The sequence below is a fragment of the Acanthisitta chloris genome, unplaced genomic scaffold, assembly GCF_000695815.1.
Source record: "Acanthisitta chloris isolate BGI_N310 unplaced genomic scaffold, ASM69581v1 scaffold3564, whole genome shotgun sequence".
Lineage (NCBI taxonomy): Eukaryota > Metazoa > Chordata > Aves > Passeriformes > Acanthisittidae > Acanthisitta > Acanthisitta chloris.
The window spans coordinates 3,769-24,809 of NW_008670812.1; the positions used below are offsets into that span (position 1 = coordinate 3,769).

Here is a 21,041-nt window from a genome sequence, read left to right on the forward strand (position 1 = left end):
ATCAAAGGTTCAGAGCTTGCACTGGGAATGTGGTGCAACACATTGTTAGAGATACTGCACAGTGAGTGTTGGCTTACCACAGAAGGAGTTCCACACAGGGGTCATATTATGTCCATTTGGGTTTTCTTATGAGAAATGGAAATACTTTTTATTCAAAAGTTCCTCATTCTTTCTCTATATTCTCACAGAGCACTTGCAGCAAAATGTTTGTGCATATAATGAACAGTAGAAAACACAACATAATGTATTTTAAAATAGCAAATGTAACTAAATATCAGTAATTTTAATTTAAGTGTAGCCTTCAGTCTAATGTGCTTATACTTGACGTAACCCAAAATAATCTTCAAAACACAACTGCATTATTCTGTATGGGTTGTTCAGTGTGCTTCTGTTCCATCTCCTTATTATATTTATTTTGTCTTAAGCTAAAGGGAATGCCAGCAGTCTTGGGACTCAACAATTCTCTCTCTTCTGTAGTAGCCAGACCTCCTGGAAGCAATGAGGCTTGCGTTTTGTGGTAACGACAATGCTTCAGCCTATAACATCAGTGCTGGTGTCCTGAGAAATGTTTGCTTTGTGGATGCCCTCAACTTGGTTCCTCATGTCTTCTTGCTATTTATCACCTTCCCCATTTTGTTCATTGGTGAGTTGTTCAATGGAGCTGTGCAATCCTACAAACACCTGGGCATGTATTTATCCTGAGCCGTGTTTATATGTGCCTGGAGGCCTGTGGTGAAACCACTGGATGCTTTGTGTTTATTAATTTTAAAAAAAGAAGAGGCAGGATGGCTTGAGCCAGAGAATGTGATGGCAACTTGCTTGAAATGTGGGGAGTTTAGATAAAAATCTGAACTAATCAGGATGAATAGATGGATGAAAACCAGAGCGATCAGATCCAAAGGCTTTGAAACTTCTCCCTGTAGAAGTTTTCATCAGATTTGAAATTGGCAACTTGCAACCTTTGCTATTACTAGACATTAAAGACTTAGGGCAGTGGGGCCGAATTCCCTTCAAGTTATGGGAATTTTAGAGAATATCCAAAATGTGCAACTTGGATTTAAGGCTAGGAGAAGTGTAGGAAAATTTTCAAACACAGTAATTATTTATTTTGCCAATATTGTAAGCAGAAGTCAAGCAATACAGTTTTTTTCAACAGAAATGAAAATAAGAAATGATAAATCTCTCTTGAGGAATTTAGGACAGTGGAGTGGCCCTAAGTCACACATTCTTGTAGAAAAATCCCATCTAAACTATTACTCTAATGCTACTTTTTTTTTCTATAGTTGTCTCTTTATCCCAGTTAATGGAGTGATAAAATGAATACAATTTAATACTTTTTTCAGCAATGTCAGATGTGTAGATGTATGGGCAAAGAGGAAATGGGAAATGAAAAATGAAAAGCAGCTTAGGAGACACCAAGTTAGGAGCAAGCTCAAAGAAAGCCACACTAGATTATGAAAATCATAGAAAACTATAGAAAATACTTAAGGTAGCTATGGAGAAAAGAGAATATTTTGTTTCTGCAGTATTTTGAATATTGAACAAGGATAAAAATGTAAGATCCTCTCAGTTTCCAGGAATTAATAAACTTAGGCTCTGGTTGATGTGTTTCTGAGTCATTTAATGAGCCTCTCACACAAAGAGATGTTGCATCCTTGTGCATCAAAAGCATATCCTGGATCTTAAATTCAGTTTTCTTTTGGTTGGCTTCTTTACTTCCCCAAAATGTGCTATTCTTGGGATTCCCTATGGACTTTGGGAAGTTTGTCAGTGAATTCCAGGAGTTGCCTTGCAGTAAGAGGGACATGTACAGCCTTTTGGGCTGACTGACTCAAGCCAGCCCTGTACCACGGTGGGAAGGAACAGAGGCCAAAGAGTACAAGACTCACGACCATGTGAGGCTACCTACACTCTGGTCAGTCTTTGCCCACACTTGTCTATGACTGGGAAGGATGTGATGACACACATCTGTCAGTTCGTGTTGTGCAAGGATGAGGCTTGAGATGTTTCTTCTGGTTTTCTCATCTTTCTTGGTCATGGACTTCTCTTTGGTTCTTTCGTGGGAAGGCTGTTGTCCTATTGTCTTCAGTGTTAGATTGAAATTATAGAGGACTCCATGGCAACTCAGACACTCCTGGGTGTTTTTAGTAACAACAATAGTCTCATAGGGTATTTATATTGATCATATACTCTTTAAATATGACCTATGGGTTAGAACAGAGAATTGATAACCAGATCATTCTCTGACTGGCTGTGTGAAACCTGCCTCTTTCATTCCTCTATTTCCCAGGCTGGGGAAGCCAAAGCTCCAAAGTCCAGATTCACCACAACACCTGGTTGCACTTCCCTGGACACAACTTGCGATGGATCCTGACATTCACCCTCCTGTTTGTACATGTGTGTGAAATAGCAGAGGGCATAGTTTCTGACACGTAAGTGACAGAGTTTGGTGGATAATCAAGCTAATTACGTTCATTAATATATAGAGTTAATGTGTGATGGGATGGCTAGTAAGCCATAAGGAGATTTTCCCCTAAAAGGTCATAGAATCACTTTATGAACTGTCCAGATTTTAATGGGTTGAAGGTGAAATGATTGTTCTCAGCACTTCATTATTCTCCTCTGAAGCATAATGGCAAGTAAATATTGACAACAGTTAAAGCATTCATGTGGAAAAAATCTTTTTGTCTCTAGGAAATTCATGTTTATCCTTTAAAACATATCAGCAGAACACCTATGGTTCCACACAATGGTGAAAAAGTGCACCATGTTCACTAATTTATACCTTTTTTGTTTCAGACAAATGAAATCTCGCCATCTGCACCTCTTTCTACCAGCTATAATGGGATTTGTGGCTGCCACTGTATCCATAGTCTATTACCACAATATTGAGACATCTAACTTTCCAAAATTACTGCTGGGTAAGTCTAACACTGATATTTATGTACTCTTACAAACCCCAGTAGTTTAGTCAAAGTCATATTGTGTATAGTGAAGAGGATAGTGAAATGTGTGAGAATATTAAAAGAGAGAGAGAGAGAATTCTCTGCTCTTCCATCTAGTACTATTGTAGGAATTACTGCACCTTTTATAAGATACACATTGAAAACTATCCTTAAAATTATGGCAAAAGAGAAAGCCTTAGAAATAGAACAGGCATACATCATGAGCTTTTTGGTGTTTTTTAACACTGCTCATTATTTTGAGGAAAAACTTGTCTTTATTCAAAAGGGCTATTTCAAAAGGACACTTTTAATAGTAATCTGACCACAAACCATCCTGTGTAGATGCTGTTGTTTCTCAGCATCTTTTGCAGTTGATTCCAAGATTATCCAGTCTACTGTCTCAGTCAGGAGATGGTCAGACTAGACATTGCAGGATAATGATTCATATAATTATACTGTCCAAATTACCTATAACTCAACAACCTGAACAAGCCACTGACAGATACAAGCCAGGATGCAGGATACTAAACTCCATGAACTCTTTCAACATGAGCATGTTTCCATATTCTTCCTTGGGATGCACTCTGCTTTTTCAAAGAGGAAATCTAATAGTCCAAAGGAGACAAGAAAGATGTTGAAGGGCCTTGAGGGGAAGCCATATGAAGACTGGCTGAAGTCACTTTCTCTGTTCAGCTTGAAGAAAAGGAGACTGTGGGGTGACCTCAACACTGTATAGAACTTCCTCACAAGAGGAAGTGGAAGAGCAGCACTGATCTCTTCTCTCTGGTGACCAGTGCAAGGACCTGAGAGAATGGCATGAAGCTGCATCAGGGGAGGTTTAGGTTGGGTATTAGAAAATAGTTTTTCACTCAGAGGGTGTTTGGGCACTGCAACAGCTCCCCATGGCAGTGTGCACAGCTCCAACCCTGGCACAGTTCAAGAAATTTTTGGACAATGCTCTCAGGCACATGGTGAGATTCTCGGGGTAGTCTGGGGATAGAGAGGATCACTATGCCTGCATTGCACTAAGCCATGGAAGTTAAACTTCTGCAGCACTGCTGTAGTGAAATTTATTTATGGTTCTCTTTTTTTAAAAACTTATGCATGTGTCCTTGTTTTTCAGCTCTCTTCCTTTACTGGATAATGGCCTTTGTCACCAAAACCATCAAGCTTGTCCGATACTGCCAGGACGGTGTCCCTTTCTCTCAGCTGCGTTTCTGCATCACTGGAATTATGGTCATTCTCTATGGGCTGCTGATGGCTGTGGAGATCAATGTCATTCGAGTTAGGGTATGTGGCTTCTTTATTAGGATCTGGAAAAATATCCATAGTATCTTGGGGATGAAGATGTGATTTTAGTCCCAGTAACTCTGGGACTCTGAGTTGAGTTTAGGCTCAAGTTTAGCCTAGACATAAATGTTTGGTTAATTCTGTAGAAATCAGTGGGCATGTCCTTAAAATGTGTGTCCTTGATGTGTGCCCTGGACTTGGTATGTATGTGTGTGTGTAGAGTGCCTTCATATTTGTATGGCTAGATACATATTTATGCATGTAAAGAGGGTGTGTGTGTATGTAATCCATAAAGTATATGGAGGTTAATGCTGATGATCTATTTGTGTACTGAATGTATAAGTTGGCACATATTCTTACCCATGATGATTTGTAACATGATTATATTCCAAGAGTTCTTCTTTGTTGCTGTTCAGGTGGTACTGGTAGGCTACAGAACTCTATCCACATCCCATGGTGCTTAATTTTTTGCCAGCTATCTGTCAAAATGAAAATGCTGCTATTTCCATGCAAACTTATAACATACAATTGCCTTTAAATACAAATTTGACACTGTAATTTTACATAATCTATACAAAAGATTACCATTAACAAGATAAATCCTGAGCACATGTTGTCTATTTTCTTCTCTCCAGAGGTATGTGTTTTTCATGAACCCTCAGAAAGTAAAGCCACCAGAGGATCTGCAGGACCTGGGGGTGAGGTTTCTGCAGCCATTTGTGAATTTACTCTCAAAGGCAACTTACTGGTGGATGAATACTCTGATTATATCTGCTCACAAGAAACCTGTGGACCTGAAGGCAATCGGAAAACTTCCAATTGCAATGAGAGCACTGACAAATTATGTTTGTCTCAAAGAAGCATATGAGGAACAAAAGGTAACCACGGGATGTTCATGTCACTGTTTGGCCTTAGAAACCAAAGTGTCACTTAGAATTTTTTTCAGCTTTCATGAAATCCAAGTTTTAGGAATTTTTTAACTTAGGACTGTTTGTTCCAAGGTGAAACTTGGCATAGGAAGTTCCAGTCCAATGGTTACTGTTTGGTTTTAAGTGAATTTATAGCAGGAGAGAGTTGCCAGATTGAGTGCAACTGGAAACTAAAACCATAACAAACTGCTCACTTGCTAGATTTTAAAAGTGAAAGCTTTGTTTAAATCTTAGCTACTTATGACAGCATCTTAAATTGGAAGACATTCTGTCCATAGTTTCAGCTGGAAACACTCATCTTCACTTTTTTTTTTTTCTCTAGAAAGAGAAATAGCCAAAACCCATGCATCAAGAATAGCCAAAACACTGGTGTGGTAACAGTGATTTAGTCACCAGTCCCAAACACAGCACCATATGGGCTGATATGAGGACAATGAACTCCATCCCAGCCAGACCCAGTACAGAAATCATGGTTGGGAAAACTCACTGGGTAGGGCAGGACTTTCCAGAGAATCTTGTGGATGCATTTAGGAAGCTCTCTGCTCCCAGTAACTAATAGACCTGCATGCTGCTTTCTGTGCCCTCTGCAATGAAGTGATAATCAGTACAAATACTTATATTTTAACAGATATAGGTTAATTCTTTCCTTTTGCAGTAGATGTTTACAGAGAACAGAGACTAGAGATCAATATCCTTCTGCTTTAAGCAGTAAACTACGGAGTCATTGGAACTGAGCTTTTCACCACAAAGAAGTGCATCCCTTAGGCCACTTTTTAAGGTGCCTAAATCCTGCTTAAAATACCAAAGAGTCTTAGGTACCTACATGCCCCAAGGACCTGAGTCTCCATGCCATTCCTAACGACAGGCCTGATGCTTGGGTGTCAGCATTTGTCTGTAGTTCATTTACATCTGCAGATACTATCTGTGCCTGCAGGAACATGCAGTTCAGATGCCAAAAGGCAAGTTAACTGTGCTATTGCTCATGTGCATGAGTACAAACTTGTGGTGTGGAGCTTCCATAACTCTACCTCACACAGTTACACTCACCTACGTTTACAAAACTGCCCTACATCAGATATTTTGGTTTCTGGAGTTGTTTAAAGTCTTGAGATTACCACAGCCTCTAGCACATTTGTGCTAATATTCGAAAACTGGCTGTAATTCTAAAGTAAACTGATACTTTGTAGATAAAGTTAAAGTAAACCAAATGGCTAAAGTAAATCCAAAGAGCCAGGCAGTGGAACTTGCTGCAGTTCATTCCTGTCGAGAAATGTGTTGACTTGTGCATAGTTGGGCCAGAAAACAGCCACAAAATTAGGAAAATTCTTCAGATTGGAGCATGGTTTGCAATCTGGAAGAGATGACATGTCACTGTCTGGCTGCCAGTGTGTATTTTACACTAATATTCTGCAACTGGTGAGGTCGGCCCCCCAGCATCCTCTGGATTAAGTAGGGTTACCCCAGCCTGTGCCTGGAGATAGCTGATCTCAGCTGTGCTCCATGGCCTGCAGAGAGCAAGCTTCTGTTCCTTTCCAAACCCTTCTTACCACACCTTGATGGAAGATGCTGAACATGACCATGAATATTCTATATTGTAAAATGCCTTTGAGATAGCTCATATGATGCTGTCTTGCTATCTCTTCTGCATGCTATGAAAATTGAATAACTTAACACATTCTCACATAATTCCACTCATACCCTCCTTCCCAAAAAATGTGATCCTGTTTCCATTGTTGTTTGGCTTTTGTTTCAGTTTCTATACAAGCAGTCTAGATGTTTCAAACCACACATTAATGTATAATGAATCACAGATCCAAAAACAGATTTAGCACTTTGATATTGCATTTGGTTTACCCCATCAACCTAAATCCTGTGTAATTTGTCCTGATGGTCAATGGAAAGTTTTTCTTTTGGGAGTGTAATAGAAAAAGCAATTTTTGAAGTCAAGGACCATTAGTTTCCTGTGCCTGCTATTTAGGTGCCATTATGGATATTACCTGTTAGGGCAAGAAAAGGAGGAAAGAAAATGTGGCAACTAGAAATGACAGGGACAGAGGATTGCCCTTCAGCTTACACTGCCAGCTCCAGCACTCTACCTTACAGGTGACTTGATTTAGCAGCAAGTGCTCTCCTTAACTCAGCTGCTGAGTGCCCAAGGTAGAGAAAATTACAGGGATTTGAAAGGAAGGTGACAAAGACAAGGAAAACCTGAACAAGTGCCACAGCTGACAACAGCAGCCCAGCCTGGTTAGTTAACACAACAACAAATGCTACTATTTTAACAAATTTAAACAAACACCTACATGCACAGTTGTGTGAACTGATTGAGCTCCTTTGTGTGGCTGAAACCATTTTCAGTCTTCAGTACTGCTCCTCTCCTTCTATGTAACTGAATAATTTTTGACATCACATTTTAAAATACTTTTTTCTCACCTTCCAAAAGGAAAGGATGTCCTTCCAACCTCCCATGCCTGGGAGGAGTAAAGGGTCTGAGAAACTACAGAAAATAGTCATCACGGTCATAACATTTTTCTGATGCAGAAATCCCATACAGCATTTTTTTATTTAACATTGGCCAAACTTTCAGTTGGGGATTTACTGAAAACATGTCAATGGTCATCAGAGAACTACAGTGAGTGGTGATTGATGATCATCCTTCAGCACCTGAATAAAGGGTAGGGCTGGAACATACAGCATACAGCATTGCAAGCCCATAACACTCAAGAACCATTCTGGAAAAGTGCTAATGATTAGAAGAAAGATCCACTCTTTCTCCCTCTCCTCATTAGATACTTCACTTGAAGTACTGATTTAAAAAAGAAGAAACAGCAGTGTTTAGCAACAGAGATTTGTGGCTAATTTAATTAGTATTTTTTCCAATGAAAAGTAAATAGATTTCATGTAGTGATGACAAATGTGTGAACTGTAGTAGTAGTAGTGAAAGGGCTATTAAATTGTGACAGAAATCAGGATTTACCATTGCCATTTACCAAATTTACCACTACTCAAGTCCCCAGAATAGTATGACAATTTTTTTTCCCAAAAGATATAGCAGATGTGTTTTCCTAATAAATTAGCTTAGCTCCTATCGGGCTGTTAAAGTGCAAAACATTTCAAGGAGGAGTATGGCAGAAGGCCCTTTCATGCACTCAAGCTCAAAACCCATCAGGCAGCAAATTCAGAGCCTTTTATCTGGGCAACTCGCACAAGGCCCTTCTGCTCTTTACTTTCCCTCCAGAAGCAGTTTCAGTCTTACCCCTGTCTGAAATGTTAACTTTAATTTGTCCCCATGCTGCTTATTTCTCCATACTAAGCTTTTGACATTAGGTATGACCAGCCCGACCTAGCCTCTAGCAGCCAGTGCACAGATGTCTGGTCCACGTGTACATTTCTGGCACCACACACATATTCCATCTCACTGTTGCAGCGGCATAAAAGGAAAAAATTGAGTCTTACCCCTGTCTGAAATGTTAACTTTAATTTGTCCCCATGCTGCTTATTTCTCCATACTAAGCTTTTGACATTAGGTATGACCAGCCCGACCTAGCCTCTAGCAGCCAGTGCACAGATGTCTGGTCCACGTGTACATTTCTGGCACCACACACATATTCCATCTCACTGTTGCAGCGGCATAAAAGGAAAAAATTGTGAAAAGAATAAAAAAGACATGAGGCAGCCAGGCAGGTTACAGGCACACTTGATTTTCTTTGGTGAATTTGCTGGGGTGGGGGTTGCCTGTTGCTGGGTTGTGTTTAAAATGTCTCTGTGAACACTCAAGAGGGCTTGGCTTGGCTTACAACTTGCAGGCATCTGTATTACTTGAAAAATGACAGATGCTTCTTCAAAGTGTCAAAAGCTGCTGCCTGAAGTGCAAGGAAGCACTCTGCAGACCAGGGATCTGTTCAGTAAAACTCTTTCTTCTTTAGGTTGAAAGGACCTCAGAAATATCAGAACTCCTCTGACTACATAAAGGCATTGCTGCTGGTTGGTGTTTTAGGGCAGGAGTTGTTATACTAAATAAATTCACAGAACTGAAGGCTAGAAAGGACTCTGGGTTGATTTAATCTTACCTCCCATCTCAGGCTGCTACTTTCATCTCTTTGAGCACAGTGATCAGTGATTGGTTGAAGTGTGTCTTCCTGGAAGGCATCCAAGAGATAAAAGAAAAAATCCAGATAAATTAAATTAAACTATATTCTTGTTGTATATTTGTCTGTCCATGTATTTTTCCTTCAATCCCTTTGTCACATCAGAAGCCTTTACTGGATAAAGTGGTTTCACAGCTACTGTGAAATCAGGATTACCCACATGAGCAAGGGGCCCAAAGGTCAGACCTTTCCCCAAGTGCACATGTGACAAGGAGCAATGGCCTCCTACCAGGACAATTCATCTGTGTTTGCATTCCTGTGTTCACAGGTTCAGAAAGTGGTAGGATATAGAGGTGAGAAATCACAGTTCCCAAGAAGTGTCAGAATTTGAATCTGCTGTGAAGAATCATAATGTCATAGTATGTTAAATGGTTGGAATAGACCTAGAGATCACCTAGTACCAGCCCCCTGCCATGGGCAGGGACACCTCCCACCAGAGCAGGTTGCTCAAGGCTTTATCCAGCCTGACTTTGAACACTGCCAGGGCTGGGGAATCCACAACCTCCCTGGGCAACCTGTGCCAGTGTCTCACCATCCTCATAGGAAAAAATTTCTTCCTAATATCTAACCAAAATTTCCTCTCTTTCAATTTATGCCCATTACTTTACTCCTTGTCACTCCAGTTCCTAACAGAGTCCCTCCCTATCTTCCCCCGTAGCCCCTTCAGACACTGCAAGTGTCCACATAACCTTCTCTTCTCCAGGCTGAACAGTCCCAACTTTCCCAGCCTGCTTTCGTAGATAAAGTGCCCCAGTTCTCTTATCAGATTTGTGGCCACCTCTGGACTTGCTCCAACAGTTCTGTGTCCTTCTTATGTTGGGGACAGAATGTCTAAAGTCTGTTGGTATCTACAACATGTTTGCTAATTCACCTACTCAAAAAAAAGTTTCAAGAACCTTTGGGCATCCAGGTAGGAATGAAATGGACATTGCTGTATAAAGCCAGGGAGACTTCTTAATGCATTGATAGCTGCTTCTCTGTTTTCCAGAAAAAGGTGGAAGACCAGCCCAATCGGAGTCCCTCCATATGGTTAGCCATGTACAGTGCTTTTGGACGACCGATTCTGCTCAGCAGCACGTTCCGTTACTTGGCTGATTTGCTGGGCTTTGCTGGGCCATTGTGCATTTCTGGCATAGTCCAGGGCTTCCAGAATACCACCAACAATACAAACACAACAGACAAGGTAACCTGACAACATGGATCGAAAGACTTTGGTAGTAGTTCTAGAGTTTTATCAGGTGTTTAATACACTTGACTGACTGCTTTTATGTGTCTGTGGTCATCCCTGTGTTATATCATCATTTCAAACTGAGGTTTGGGGGTTTTGTTGTTGTTTGTTTGTTTGTTTGTTTGACTTTGGTTTTGTGAGAGTCTAGTTATAAACCTGACTAGTGGAAACCTTTGGTATGAAAGGCTTTCACAGGTAGTGGAAGCTTCCCCCAGTTTCCCAGCTGTCTGCCTCTTTCTGGAGTTATCCCAGCAGTTCTGGGGAGAAGGAAAAACTTTTCTGCTTCTCTTCAGCTGTGCCTCTTTGTTTCAGACAGGACACCCACTGGTGGTGCCTCAGTGATGCATCCAGCAAAGATAAGCCTGGGAATTTTGCTTAATTGCTGTCCATTTGTCAATTTGTAGTTCACTGACAGGTTTGAGCTCTCTGAAATGTGTTTTTCACCAGGAAGCTGAGAGAAGTCAGTCCCTGTTTGTGACTGATTATACTGCATCCACTTTATTCAGTGGTGTTCTTGATACTAGAGATGCAGCAAAGATGCTAAATCACAGCTCATATCAAGTTTCACCAAGACTGAACTTTCAGAGATCGCCTCTAAAAAGTGAGCAAGCCTCTGATACTGAACACTTTCTATCATAAGGAAAAGAATTTATTAGTAACCAGTGAAATAAATACAGGCAAAATTATTTTACTAACTGACAGCAGAGACATGATAAAGAAGTTTTCCTACATCTGTCTTCTAACAGAGAAATATCTCCATGCACTTTATGAAGTGAGTGATTTGTATTTCAATGAGCAGATAGGTATGTCATGAAATAAGATTTTCCCCTACAGATAAAGTATTTGACTATTATCACTCTCCAAATATCTTCTTCTTGGCTGCTTGTTCCTGGCATTCATTTTCTTGACTGATGGTCTAAATTTGGCTTTAGCTTTTCATTGCACTGAAGGAGAGTTTAATTGTGCAGCATATCAAATACAGCTCTTTATCATCCTTGAACCTGCTCACGCTGGATTTGAGCCACAGGTTTAGAAGGCAAAGTGCATATTTTGCCTTCAAAAATGTTGGGGTTTTTTTTTTGCATGTTGAACTAACATTTTAGTTTAAAAATAAGCTTCATTTGTCTTTTGTACTTTTCAGTGTAATGGTTTCAGTTCTGGGGTTTTTTTTAAGTTTTAATTGACATTGGCTAAAGGGAAGATTGAAATCATTAAAGAACTTGAAACCGCTCCAAGGGTCTGGCTTGGTGACAGTCACTATTTCTCTTGGATGCATTTCAGAATATATTTGCCTTTGATTTATGAATTTTGAAAAGCTTTCTCTTGGGTTCTTCTTGCTATTACACATTTCTCCTTTAAATTCTCTCTAGTTTCAGTTAATGTGAATACATTTCATTTTATGCTTGTTCTGCCTTAATTCCTGAGAACTACATATGCGTAGAAAAAAGGTATTTATAGGCATTATTATTATTGATGTGTAAACATGGGGAAGTTAGATACAGCAGAATATTAAGAGTTTTCAAATATATTTATCTGCCCCATCATGCACTTAACCAACCCTATTTCAAGGAGGCTTGGGCAGGTGGCTTACTTTCCTATGTTGTCCAAACTCTTCATCTCAGTATCAGGATGGGTATTTCAGTACCACATGCTTTTTCCTTCCTTTTTTTTTCTCTTGTAAGAATTCCAGTACATCCTGCTTCCAGCTGGATCGGAAATACCAAAGGAACAGTGCTCCTTGCAGTATTTTGGTACATTTGTTTCCTTTTCTGCCTGATACAGAGCAGAACAGTGAACATAAAAACTATAAAATGAAAACAAATAAAGTGATTTAAACAAGATTTTTTTTTTCTCTTCCCTGCTGAGGCATTTCAACCTCATTTTGTGGGGAATCCTGGCATGTATAATCTTACTTTATTCAGAATTCATGGGTATCATGGACTATATTTCTGGAAGGAATTGTTTCCATAATATGCAAATGCAACATAAATAACTAATTCCATATAACAAAAAATCTTTTCTTGCAGCTTCTTTGTGGTGCAGGTGGAATGAGCTTTATTTTCTCCTGAGTAACATTTGTATCCTAAAAATCACCAGAACTTGATGGAGAAACTAAAGACAATGAAGACACAGTGATCTGATTGTCCCTTTCCTGCTAAAAACAATTCATTTTAGAACTGCTAAAAGTTATGATCCTAAGTCTTTTGAACATGGCTGAAGTATTTAATTTGTATCCAAATTATTTTGATACACAGGACAATGAGAAATCTGATTTCTAGAATTTTCCCATTATACCATCAATAATTTTTATTCTAATGCAATGACAGAGGTTCATTATTTACAGTTTCTCAACAATATGCAATCTCTCCTATGGCACTTGCATCACGTTTTCTATTCTTTTCAGGTGAAGGATCCATCAAACTCATATCTTTCCTCAGAGGAATTCCTCAGGAATGTTTATGTTTTGGCAGTTCTTCTCTTCCTGGCCCTGATCTTGCAGAGGACATTCCTGCAGGCATCCTACTATGTGACTACAGAGACTGGCATCAACCTGCGAGGTGCCTTACTGGTGAGCAAAGAGGTTCCCATCATCTGCCAGGAAATTCACTAACAATAGCTTCAGCTTTGTACTTTCATTTGTCTTGTTCTTTATCTGAAGACTCAGTATTGTTTGAGAGAAGAATATGCACTGTACTTTTATACAGAACACTGGACAAAGTAGTGTCACTGACACAAACTGATGGCAGCAATTTCTTTTGCTAAAAACTAACCCCTTCATGCTAACCTGTAGAAGTGTAACCCTCACTGTGAGCACATAACACGCTTTTGTATATGATGAAAGATATATGAATATGAGACGTGTCATTTTGTCTCTGCATCTACTTTGTTTATGAAATTACTTCTGCTGACTGCAAACAGACTCATCTGCAGAGTATCTTAGGCTAAGCTGGTTTATGGGAATATTCTCCATGTAGCATGACTGGTGATTCTGAATATTTATGCCCTTTGCACAGAGCTCTGTGGGACGGGGCAGGAGTGATTCATCTTCAGATCTGTGTCTCTAAACCCAGCATCCATTAACCCTCTGTGAAAGTTGTGTTTATAAACTGGCTCAGCACGTGGGTGGGTTGTAGCAGGGCTCTCTGTAGACCAAACTCCACAGGCAGCAGTAGCACTCTGTGCAGAACAGAAGCCAGTGCTGATGTTTTGCCAGATGTAACTAACCATGGGAATATCATCTCAGAGTGGAAGCTTCTTTTTTTTTTTTTTTTTGTGCTCACTGTGATGTTGCTGTTTCAAACATTTTCAGCCTTCTCCCACGATAGATGGTACAGACATGGTGAGGAAAGAGGACCTAGTTCTTTCCTTGTGCTTTTGTAACTCCTACTTGCCAAAATGGGAACTCTTAGGACCATATGCAGCTGATATAATACATCATAACCTGTAGGCATTTCTGATTAATTCTACAGTCTCTACCTTGCTCATGGACAAAACAAGTCAAAGAGGACAAATCATTTTAATAACTTCCTTGGAGCTGCAGTGTTTGACATTTGGTCATAACTGCAAACTGGGCTCACAGTATTTGTCTTTAAAACTCTGGTAGATACAAGCCCTGATTAATTTTAAACCTTGTTAAGCTCCTACGAATGTTATGGAAATAGATGGCCAAGTAAAGGAGAGAAACCCAAAGGAATACACACCCACTCTGGTCAAAACTTCACATTGTGAGTTTAACTATCTCAGCAGAAACAAAGATCTCTTTGACAGACAGTATCACAGTAAAACAGGCTCACCAAACATTATTTAAAAAAGATCTTTGGCCAGTCTCCTAAATTTTGATGTTTTGTTGTCATTTTGCTCTATTTCAGGTCTGCATTAAGCAGCAAACCTTTTAAGAGGAATTGGAAGGGTTTTAAGTCAGTTCTGTATCTTGTGCTTTCTCTCACTCTGTCTTCATCTCTCTGTCTCAGCTGAGACTGGGAGAAGGGCTGTCTTAGGTAAAGGCTGATGCCAGTTTGAAACATCCTGCTGCTACTCTTGTTTTATGATTGCATTATTTAATATCTTCCTTTTTTTTTTCCCCTACAGGCAATGATATATAATAAGATCCTGAGGCTTTCTACATCCAACTTGTCCATGGGAGAGATGACACTAGGACAAATCAATAACTTGGTTGCCATAGAAACAAACCAGTTAATGTGGTTCTTGTTCCTGTGCCCCAATCTGTGGGCAATGCCTGTTCAGGTAGAGCAGTAAAGACCTGATTTCAGACATCCATGGTTTAGGAGAGTATATATCTGTGAGACTATCACAAAATCCAGAGGGATACTTGGACTTCACACTCATTTCCCAGGAAGGCTAACAAGCAGAAACATGGCCCATCATGTTCTCCAAGGGCCAGTGAAGAGAGAGGGAATTTTTGAGCAGGATTTCCATGTCATAGGTGTGATCTATGACCTGTAATCCTTTCCCTGCTCATTTTTTTTTCCACTGGTGACACAAGCCATTGCTTTTACTTCTGCCACATGGTAGCAGCACAGGCATCTGACCAGTGCCAAGTATTGCTTTTGCAGTGTCCACTTGTAACTGGGTTTTGTTTGGTTTAGCTTGAGGTGGGTTTGGCATGGTCCTTACCTGTTGGTGATGCTACTGAGCTTTAAAAAGAGATACAACTGACTCTTCTAGTCTGTTTTGCTAAAATTCCTGAAACTGTATCAATAATCTATTGTATTTGTCATCAATATTACTACTACTAATGGAGTGGGTAAGGTTTAGAGAATCATGAAATAATTTATGGAGAAAAGGACAAAAAAGATTACACAAAACAGAAATTTGAAGTAATTCAGAGGATTTCATTTTAAGTCACAGTTTCACATCCACATTTACTTGGAAGTGTTGCTGTTAGTGCTTTAAATGTTATTAAATGAGCAGATGGTCTGATTGCTGTGGCTAGTGAATAATTATATGTAAGCTAAATTCACCACTCATTCATCTTTTTAACAGACTCTCTGTCCCAGCCACTGTAGTAATGGCCTTCCTCAACAGTACAGTAAAGGCTGGTTTGAGGAAGCTTGTGATGATTTTGCTGGTTCCTGTAGTTCACCTTCAGGCAATCAGGAGACAAGGAACATGATTAGCTTGACCACAGCTTTGCCTGGGAATGAACACAGTATCACCCATGAATTTGCACCTGATAAGTGCACCTGAGGAACATCTGTAGCCAAGGCTATACAGGTCTCCTTCTGCTCTTGTGATTAATGATAGTGATTACATCTCTGCTTCACCAATAAAACTGAAATGCTTACTATTGCCATCTCAAAATATTATGCAGCTGATATTGATGACACTGGTTTTGTGGTAATATTTCTTACCACTTGGTAAATTCAATTGGCTGTTTTGGGGTAGGGAGAAAAAAGAGGGAAGAAGCTGTGTTAGCTATGAGCTGATTTATAACTACACCACTCTGGACAAGGTGCTAGGACTGTCCTGTCTTGCCTTATGCAATGGAGCCAAGTTACGAGGGATGTTCTAAGAAAGAGCAATTGTCAAGGCTTCTCCCTCCTTGAGCAGAACGGCTTATATCAAATACTGAACTTATATCCATCCAGTGAGATCAGATAGAGCCATACCCTGCAGAAGACTGGAGTGAATCTTAGGAAATATAATGTTCACTCACCAATTATTGCCTGCTATCCAGGGAAAAAGTCATTGCAGTATCAGGCTCCCAGGGAGGGCTTCAGGTTACACCAAGTACAAATTGCTACCTGTAACCTTTTATTATTCAGCTCAGAAAATGGCATCTATGTATGATAATTTGCAGTACAGAAGCCTGAAAATATAAATAATGCTTCAAAATGTTGAACTCCGCTGATTCTTACTTCTGATATTGTATAATAAGAAGGGAGGTTTAAAGACAGAATTGACTTGTTTAAGAGTTAAAAATATGAGGTAAGCAACTAGTTCTGTATGTGCTCTTATCACTGAGGGTATCTCTGTACCATAAAGTGGAGCTTTTAGTAAAAATACTTATGTAGTTGAGCTTATATTAACTCAGGGACCAGAATCATAGTAGTTGCATCACAGCCATTCCCAGATAAACCTTTGTGAGAAGTGTTCCCAAGGTAGCAACTTGGTATTTTCTACGCGGTGCACAAGCTCAGGTTGTGTCACTCCCAGCACATCTGCATCATGCTTCAGTGCCTGTCTTAGATGTCCCTCTGCCTGCAGTTGCACAAGGACCACTACAACAGAGTGCAGCTTTGATTCATGACAGTCCTAAGACCTTTGAATACTTCCAGAGTGATGTAAGGAGCTCTATTGTAAATAAGACTTGAGGCCAGTTACTCTGTAAAATGCCTTGGGGCAAGCACCATCCTTTTAGTGCTCCTTTAGTCCTGTGAAAACCCAGTCTGGAATTAGAAGTACCAGGCAGTAACACAAACTATTTAGTTCATGTCAAAAATAAAGGCTTCTGGGTTTATTTCCCACACTTTCCAAACATGACCTCCTGAAGTATGGGCTCAGCTGATTCCTATAAACCATTGAAGTGTTTATTAGAAGAATAAATATTTTCTTCTTGGTACCATTCTGACATTGGAATCTGCTTTTTTTTTTTTATTGTGTTGCTTTTTTCTTCACAGATAATAATGGGTGTGATCCTCCTGTATAACTTACTGGGAGTGAGTGCCTTGGTAGGTGCTGCTGTCATTGTACTGTTAGCTCCGATACAGTACTTCATAGCTACGAAGTTGGCTGAGGCTCAGAAGAGCACTCTTGTAAGTAAATTATTTCAGTGACATTTGTGATCCATCAGGGCATCAGGGTTTCTGCATTCTGTTCTTGTCCTTAGTGAAAATCATTGTATAGGTTTGGACAAGCCATCCCTTAATTCCATCGTCCCTCCCTTTTTGTTTTTCCATGGCTCGGTGTCTCTTCCTTCCTCACATTTGCCAGAAGAGAATCTCAAAAAAGTATGTGGGCCTTGACCTGCCTTGTCTGCAAAGACTATTTTTAACCCAACTCGCACAATTTTGTCTGAATTCAACTCCATGAAAGGGGGTTATTCCCACATTCAGATGTTATATTTCATGGAATGTTAGAAAATATTACAAAGGACTGATAAATTATGGCAGGAAGATATTAAAGAATGTGTACAACCTCTTTCAGAACTGTCTAGAGACATTTTGCTCTCAGCCCAGCTTTGTTTTTCTCTAAAAATCAACTGACACTCCTGCATTAATGTCTATAGTACAATGCTCAGTTTATTCAGTAAAAGTTAAAAAAAGTAAAAAAAAATCTTCAGAAAGTTTATTTTGCTGTCAAATTAGTTCACGAATTAGAAATGTTTTCTGATGCTTTGTGTACTTTTTAACTTTGCTCTTGTGATCCTGGAGCTTTTTAAATCAACCTTTAAGTTGAAATATTGAAGATCCTTTTTATCTTAATATTCAGTGAGCACATTATACATACATGGATCTAATCTTTAGCACACCTCAACTCTGCTGATTTGTTCCAGTTTGTGGACAGTGGATTTTCCTGTGTGTCATTTCAAAAATAGTCTGAATTTTTCTTATTATTCTTTCTGAGTTCTTCTGACTCACAGCATCTTTTGGATGATGATTTTACCAAAATTTATGATTATTGTTTTCTGGTGAGGGGCAATCAGCTAAATATATCAATAAACATCTCAGTTATATTTACAACCTCTGCTTGGAGCCCAGAATGAATCTTGTCTCAGCAAGTACATACATATACTCCTCTGTCTATTGTTATGGACACTGTTGCCCTGCTAATCCACCTCCCCTGAGTTTCACCCTATGTTTGAAGGATTGGAATATTATGGGTTCTTTTTCTTTTCATGGTTATATATATTTTAATATCTTCAAAGAGCATGAAATTTGTTTTTAGCAGTATGGTACCTAAAAGCCTGTACAAAATCATAACCAAAAAAACCCATAAATTTTTAATTTATTTTACAACAACAATGAAGGGAAATGAGCATTCTCATTAAACTACAAACTCACCAATTTATTAACCTGGTTTTCTTTTGAAATGAAGGACTATTCTACTGAGAGATTAAAGAAAACCAACGAGATACTGAAAGGCATTAAATTATTAAAGCTTTATGCCTGGGAGCACATATTTTGTACTAGTGTGGAAGAAACAAGACTGAAGGAACTCACCAGTCTCAAAACCTTTGCACTTCATACATCTCTTTCCAGTAAGTAACAATGTTTTTAGTGCTTGGAAAGGGATCCTGGTTTTCATGTCAACATTCCTCCTGACTTCAACTGAAGTGAGATACAGCTGTGCCTATGAGACTGTTGTGTGTGTAATGTATTTGAAATAAAAAAGCATGAGAAATATATAACACAGAAATTTGAAAAGATAACATATATCTTGCTGATTTTTTGTAGTAAGTTTTCTATTACCTAATTATGACATTAAAGTTATGAGTTGCTTTATAGTAAGGAGGATCCAGATAATATCCAGCTCTGATTGCAGCAAAGATAAATTAGTGGCTGGAAGAAATTGTGTTTTCTGTGATGCAGAACAGCTGAGAGAGAAATGTTTTAGTTGTGTTGCATAATAATTATGCACATAATAATTTTTAGCCCAGCTTACTTAAGTATACAAATGAGATAATTCTTTGGCTTATTTGTTGGTGTGTTTAAGATCTCTCTGTCAGGGAAAGAAATCTCTTCCTGGAGAGTAATTTTCCTTTGGGACTTTTAATTACTTGAATTGGAAATAACTGGATTCTTCTAGTGTCATACACTCACTGTAAAACTGTTTTTTTCTTATTTCATATCCTCTGATGCCTATTTTATTTCTCTTTCCCAGTTTTTATGAATGCAGCCATCCCAATAGCAGCTGTTCTTGCAGTAAGATATGTTTTTTTCACTTTTCCTTATAAAAAGGGTGAGAAAAAGAGAAGGGGAGAAAGAAAGAAATAAAGGACAATATTGTTACTGTAGCACCTATTCCTCATAGAACCAGCATACCAGTGCCCCTGCTAACTGTAGGATAATGATACTGGAAGTGCCCATTCCCACAGCTGCTATTTCACCAGCTGTGGCTTAGATTGGGAAAGTAAAAAAAAAGTATGATCATTTGCTATAAGAAAGAAAGACAAAAATAATTGCAACTTGAAAGGCACATTTTGAAAAGCTCTTTTTTTTCAAGGGGTTTTGGGTGTCTTTGCTGATATATTTAGCAGTGAAAATCATTCCTGTTTCAAAATGCAATATGAGCCACCACTTCAGCTTTCAAGAAAGGGAACTCTGCAGTTTAAAGAGGAATAAATTTTGCTTGTCCTCTGGCCAGGTTTAGATCTCAGCCCCATGCACCAGAGGAACTGTGGCATGCTGGTCAGTAAGGAGTCTTCATAGACCAAAGTTTGAGGGCATCACTCAGTATGCTGACAGTGTGTACCAGAATTGGAGGAAATACAACCAGAATTTTACATCTGTGAAAAAAAAGCCCCATAAGATTTGTTAGATTCTTACTGATCTTTCTGGGTTGTGTGTTTCCTCTAAACCCTGAAGTCAGTTACACAAGTGTAAAACATTAAATGCTAGATATTAAAATGATTTTTTTTCATTCTTAAACGTGTAAACCTCTTGAAATCACTGATTTCAAATTTTTTTTCACTTTAATAGAAGACACCTTTATCTTCAGTTTACTGAGATTCCCAATAAATTGAGATATATAGTTATTTGCTTTAGTTGAGCAAAACATTTTGCTTGCTGTCCTTGCTCATCTTTTAGCCCTGGTCCTGACATGCTCTTTTCTTGATGTGACAGACCTTTGTGACTTATGCATACACCAACGACAAGCCACTGCAGCCTGCCCAGGCCTTTGCATCACTGTCATTGTTTCACATCCTGGTCACACCTCTGTTCCTTCTTTCCACTGTGGTTCGTTTTGCAGTCAAGGCTATTGTAAGGTAAGTGGTTCTTCTCATTTCTCCAGCTCTCGAGCACCCGTGTTCAGTATTACAACAGGGAAGGTGCTGGAGAAAAAGTTTTAACCTGACCATGTGGAAGAGGGCAAAGAGGTGGGATTCAGATATTCAAACGTGAGAGGAATCAGAATAAACATTCCTTTTTACTGCATGATACAGAGACAAAGAAACACAGCACAGGAAGGACATTGACCTGTTGGAGTGAGCCCACGGGAGGGTCACCAAGCTGATTAGAGGAATGAAGCTCCTCTGCTATGAGGAAAGGCTGAGAGAGTTGGGAATGTACAGCCTTGAAAAGAGGCTTTGGAGGGACCTAATTGCAGCGTTCCAGGATCTGAAGGAGCCTACAGGAAAGCTGGAGAGAGTCTCTTTTCAAGGGCACAGAGTGACAGGACAAGGGGAAATAGCTTCAAACTGATATAGAGCAGGTTTAGATTGGATATTGGGAAGAAATTCTTTCCTGTAAGCGTGGTGTGGCACTGGCACAGGTTGCCCAGAGAAGCTGTGGATGCTCTATCCCTGGAAATGTTCAAG

General features: G+C 39.4%; 1 protein-coding gene across 4 annotated transcripts in view; it reads left to right on the forward strand.

Moving 5' to 3' along the window:
• The first annotated feature begins 498 nt into the window (after positions 1-498).
• Positions 499-21,041, forward strand: part of ABCC9 (ATP-binding cassette, sub-family C (CFTR/MRP), member 9) — a 58,117-nt gene continuing 37,574 nt past the window's right edge. For 3 of the 4 annotated variants that reach the window (XM_009073812.1, XM_009073814.1, XM_009073813.1), the window contains exons 1-12: positions 499-643; positions 2,291-2,432; positions 2,800-2,921; positions 4,069-4,235; positions 4,871-5,113; positions 10,301-10,495; positions 12,945-13,109; positions 14,630-14,785; positions 17,182-17,316; positions 18,599-18,761; positions 19,385-19,425; positions 20,347-20,489. In XM_009073812.1, coding sequence (XP_009072060.1) covers positions 499-643; positions 2,291-2,432; positions 2,800-2,921; positions 4,069-4,235; positions 4,871-5,113; positions 10,301-10,495; positions 12,945-13,109; positions 14,630-14,785; positions 17,182-17,316; positions 18,599-18,761; positions 19,385-19,425; positions 20,347-20,489 — 1,817 coding nt within the window. The remainder of the gene's footprint in view (positions 644-2,290; positions 2,433-2,799; positions 2,922-4,068; positions 4,236-4,870; positions 5,114-10,300; positions 10,496-12,944; positions 13,110-14,629; positions 14,786-17,181; positions 17,317-18,598; positions 18,762-19,384; positions 19,426-20,346; positions 20,490-21,041) is intronic. The other variant, XM_009073815.1, reaches the window with a different exon arrangement.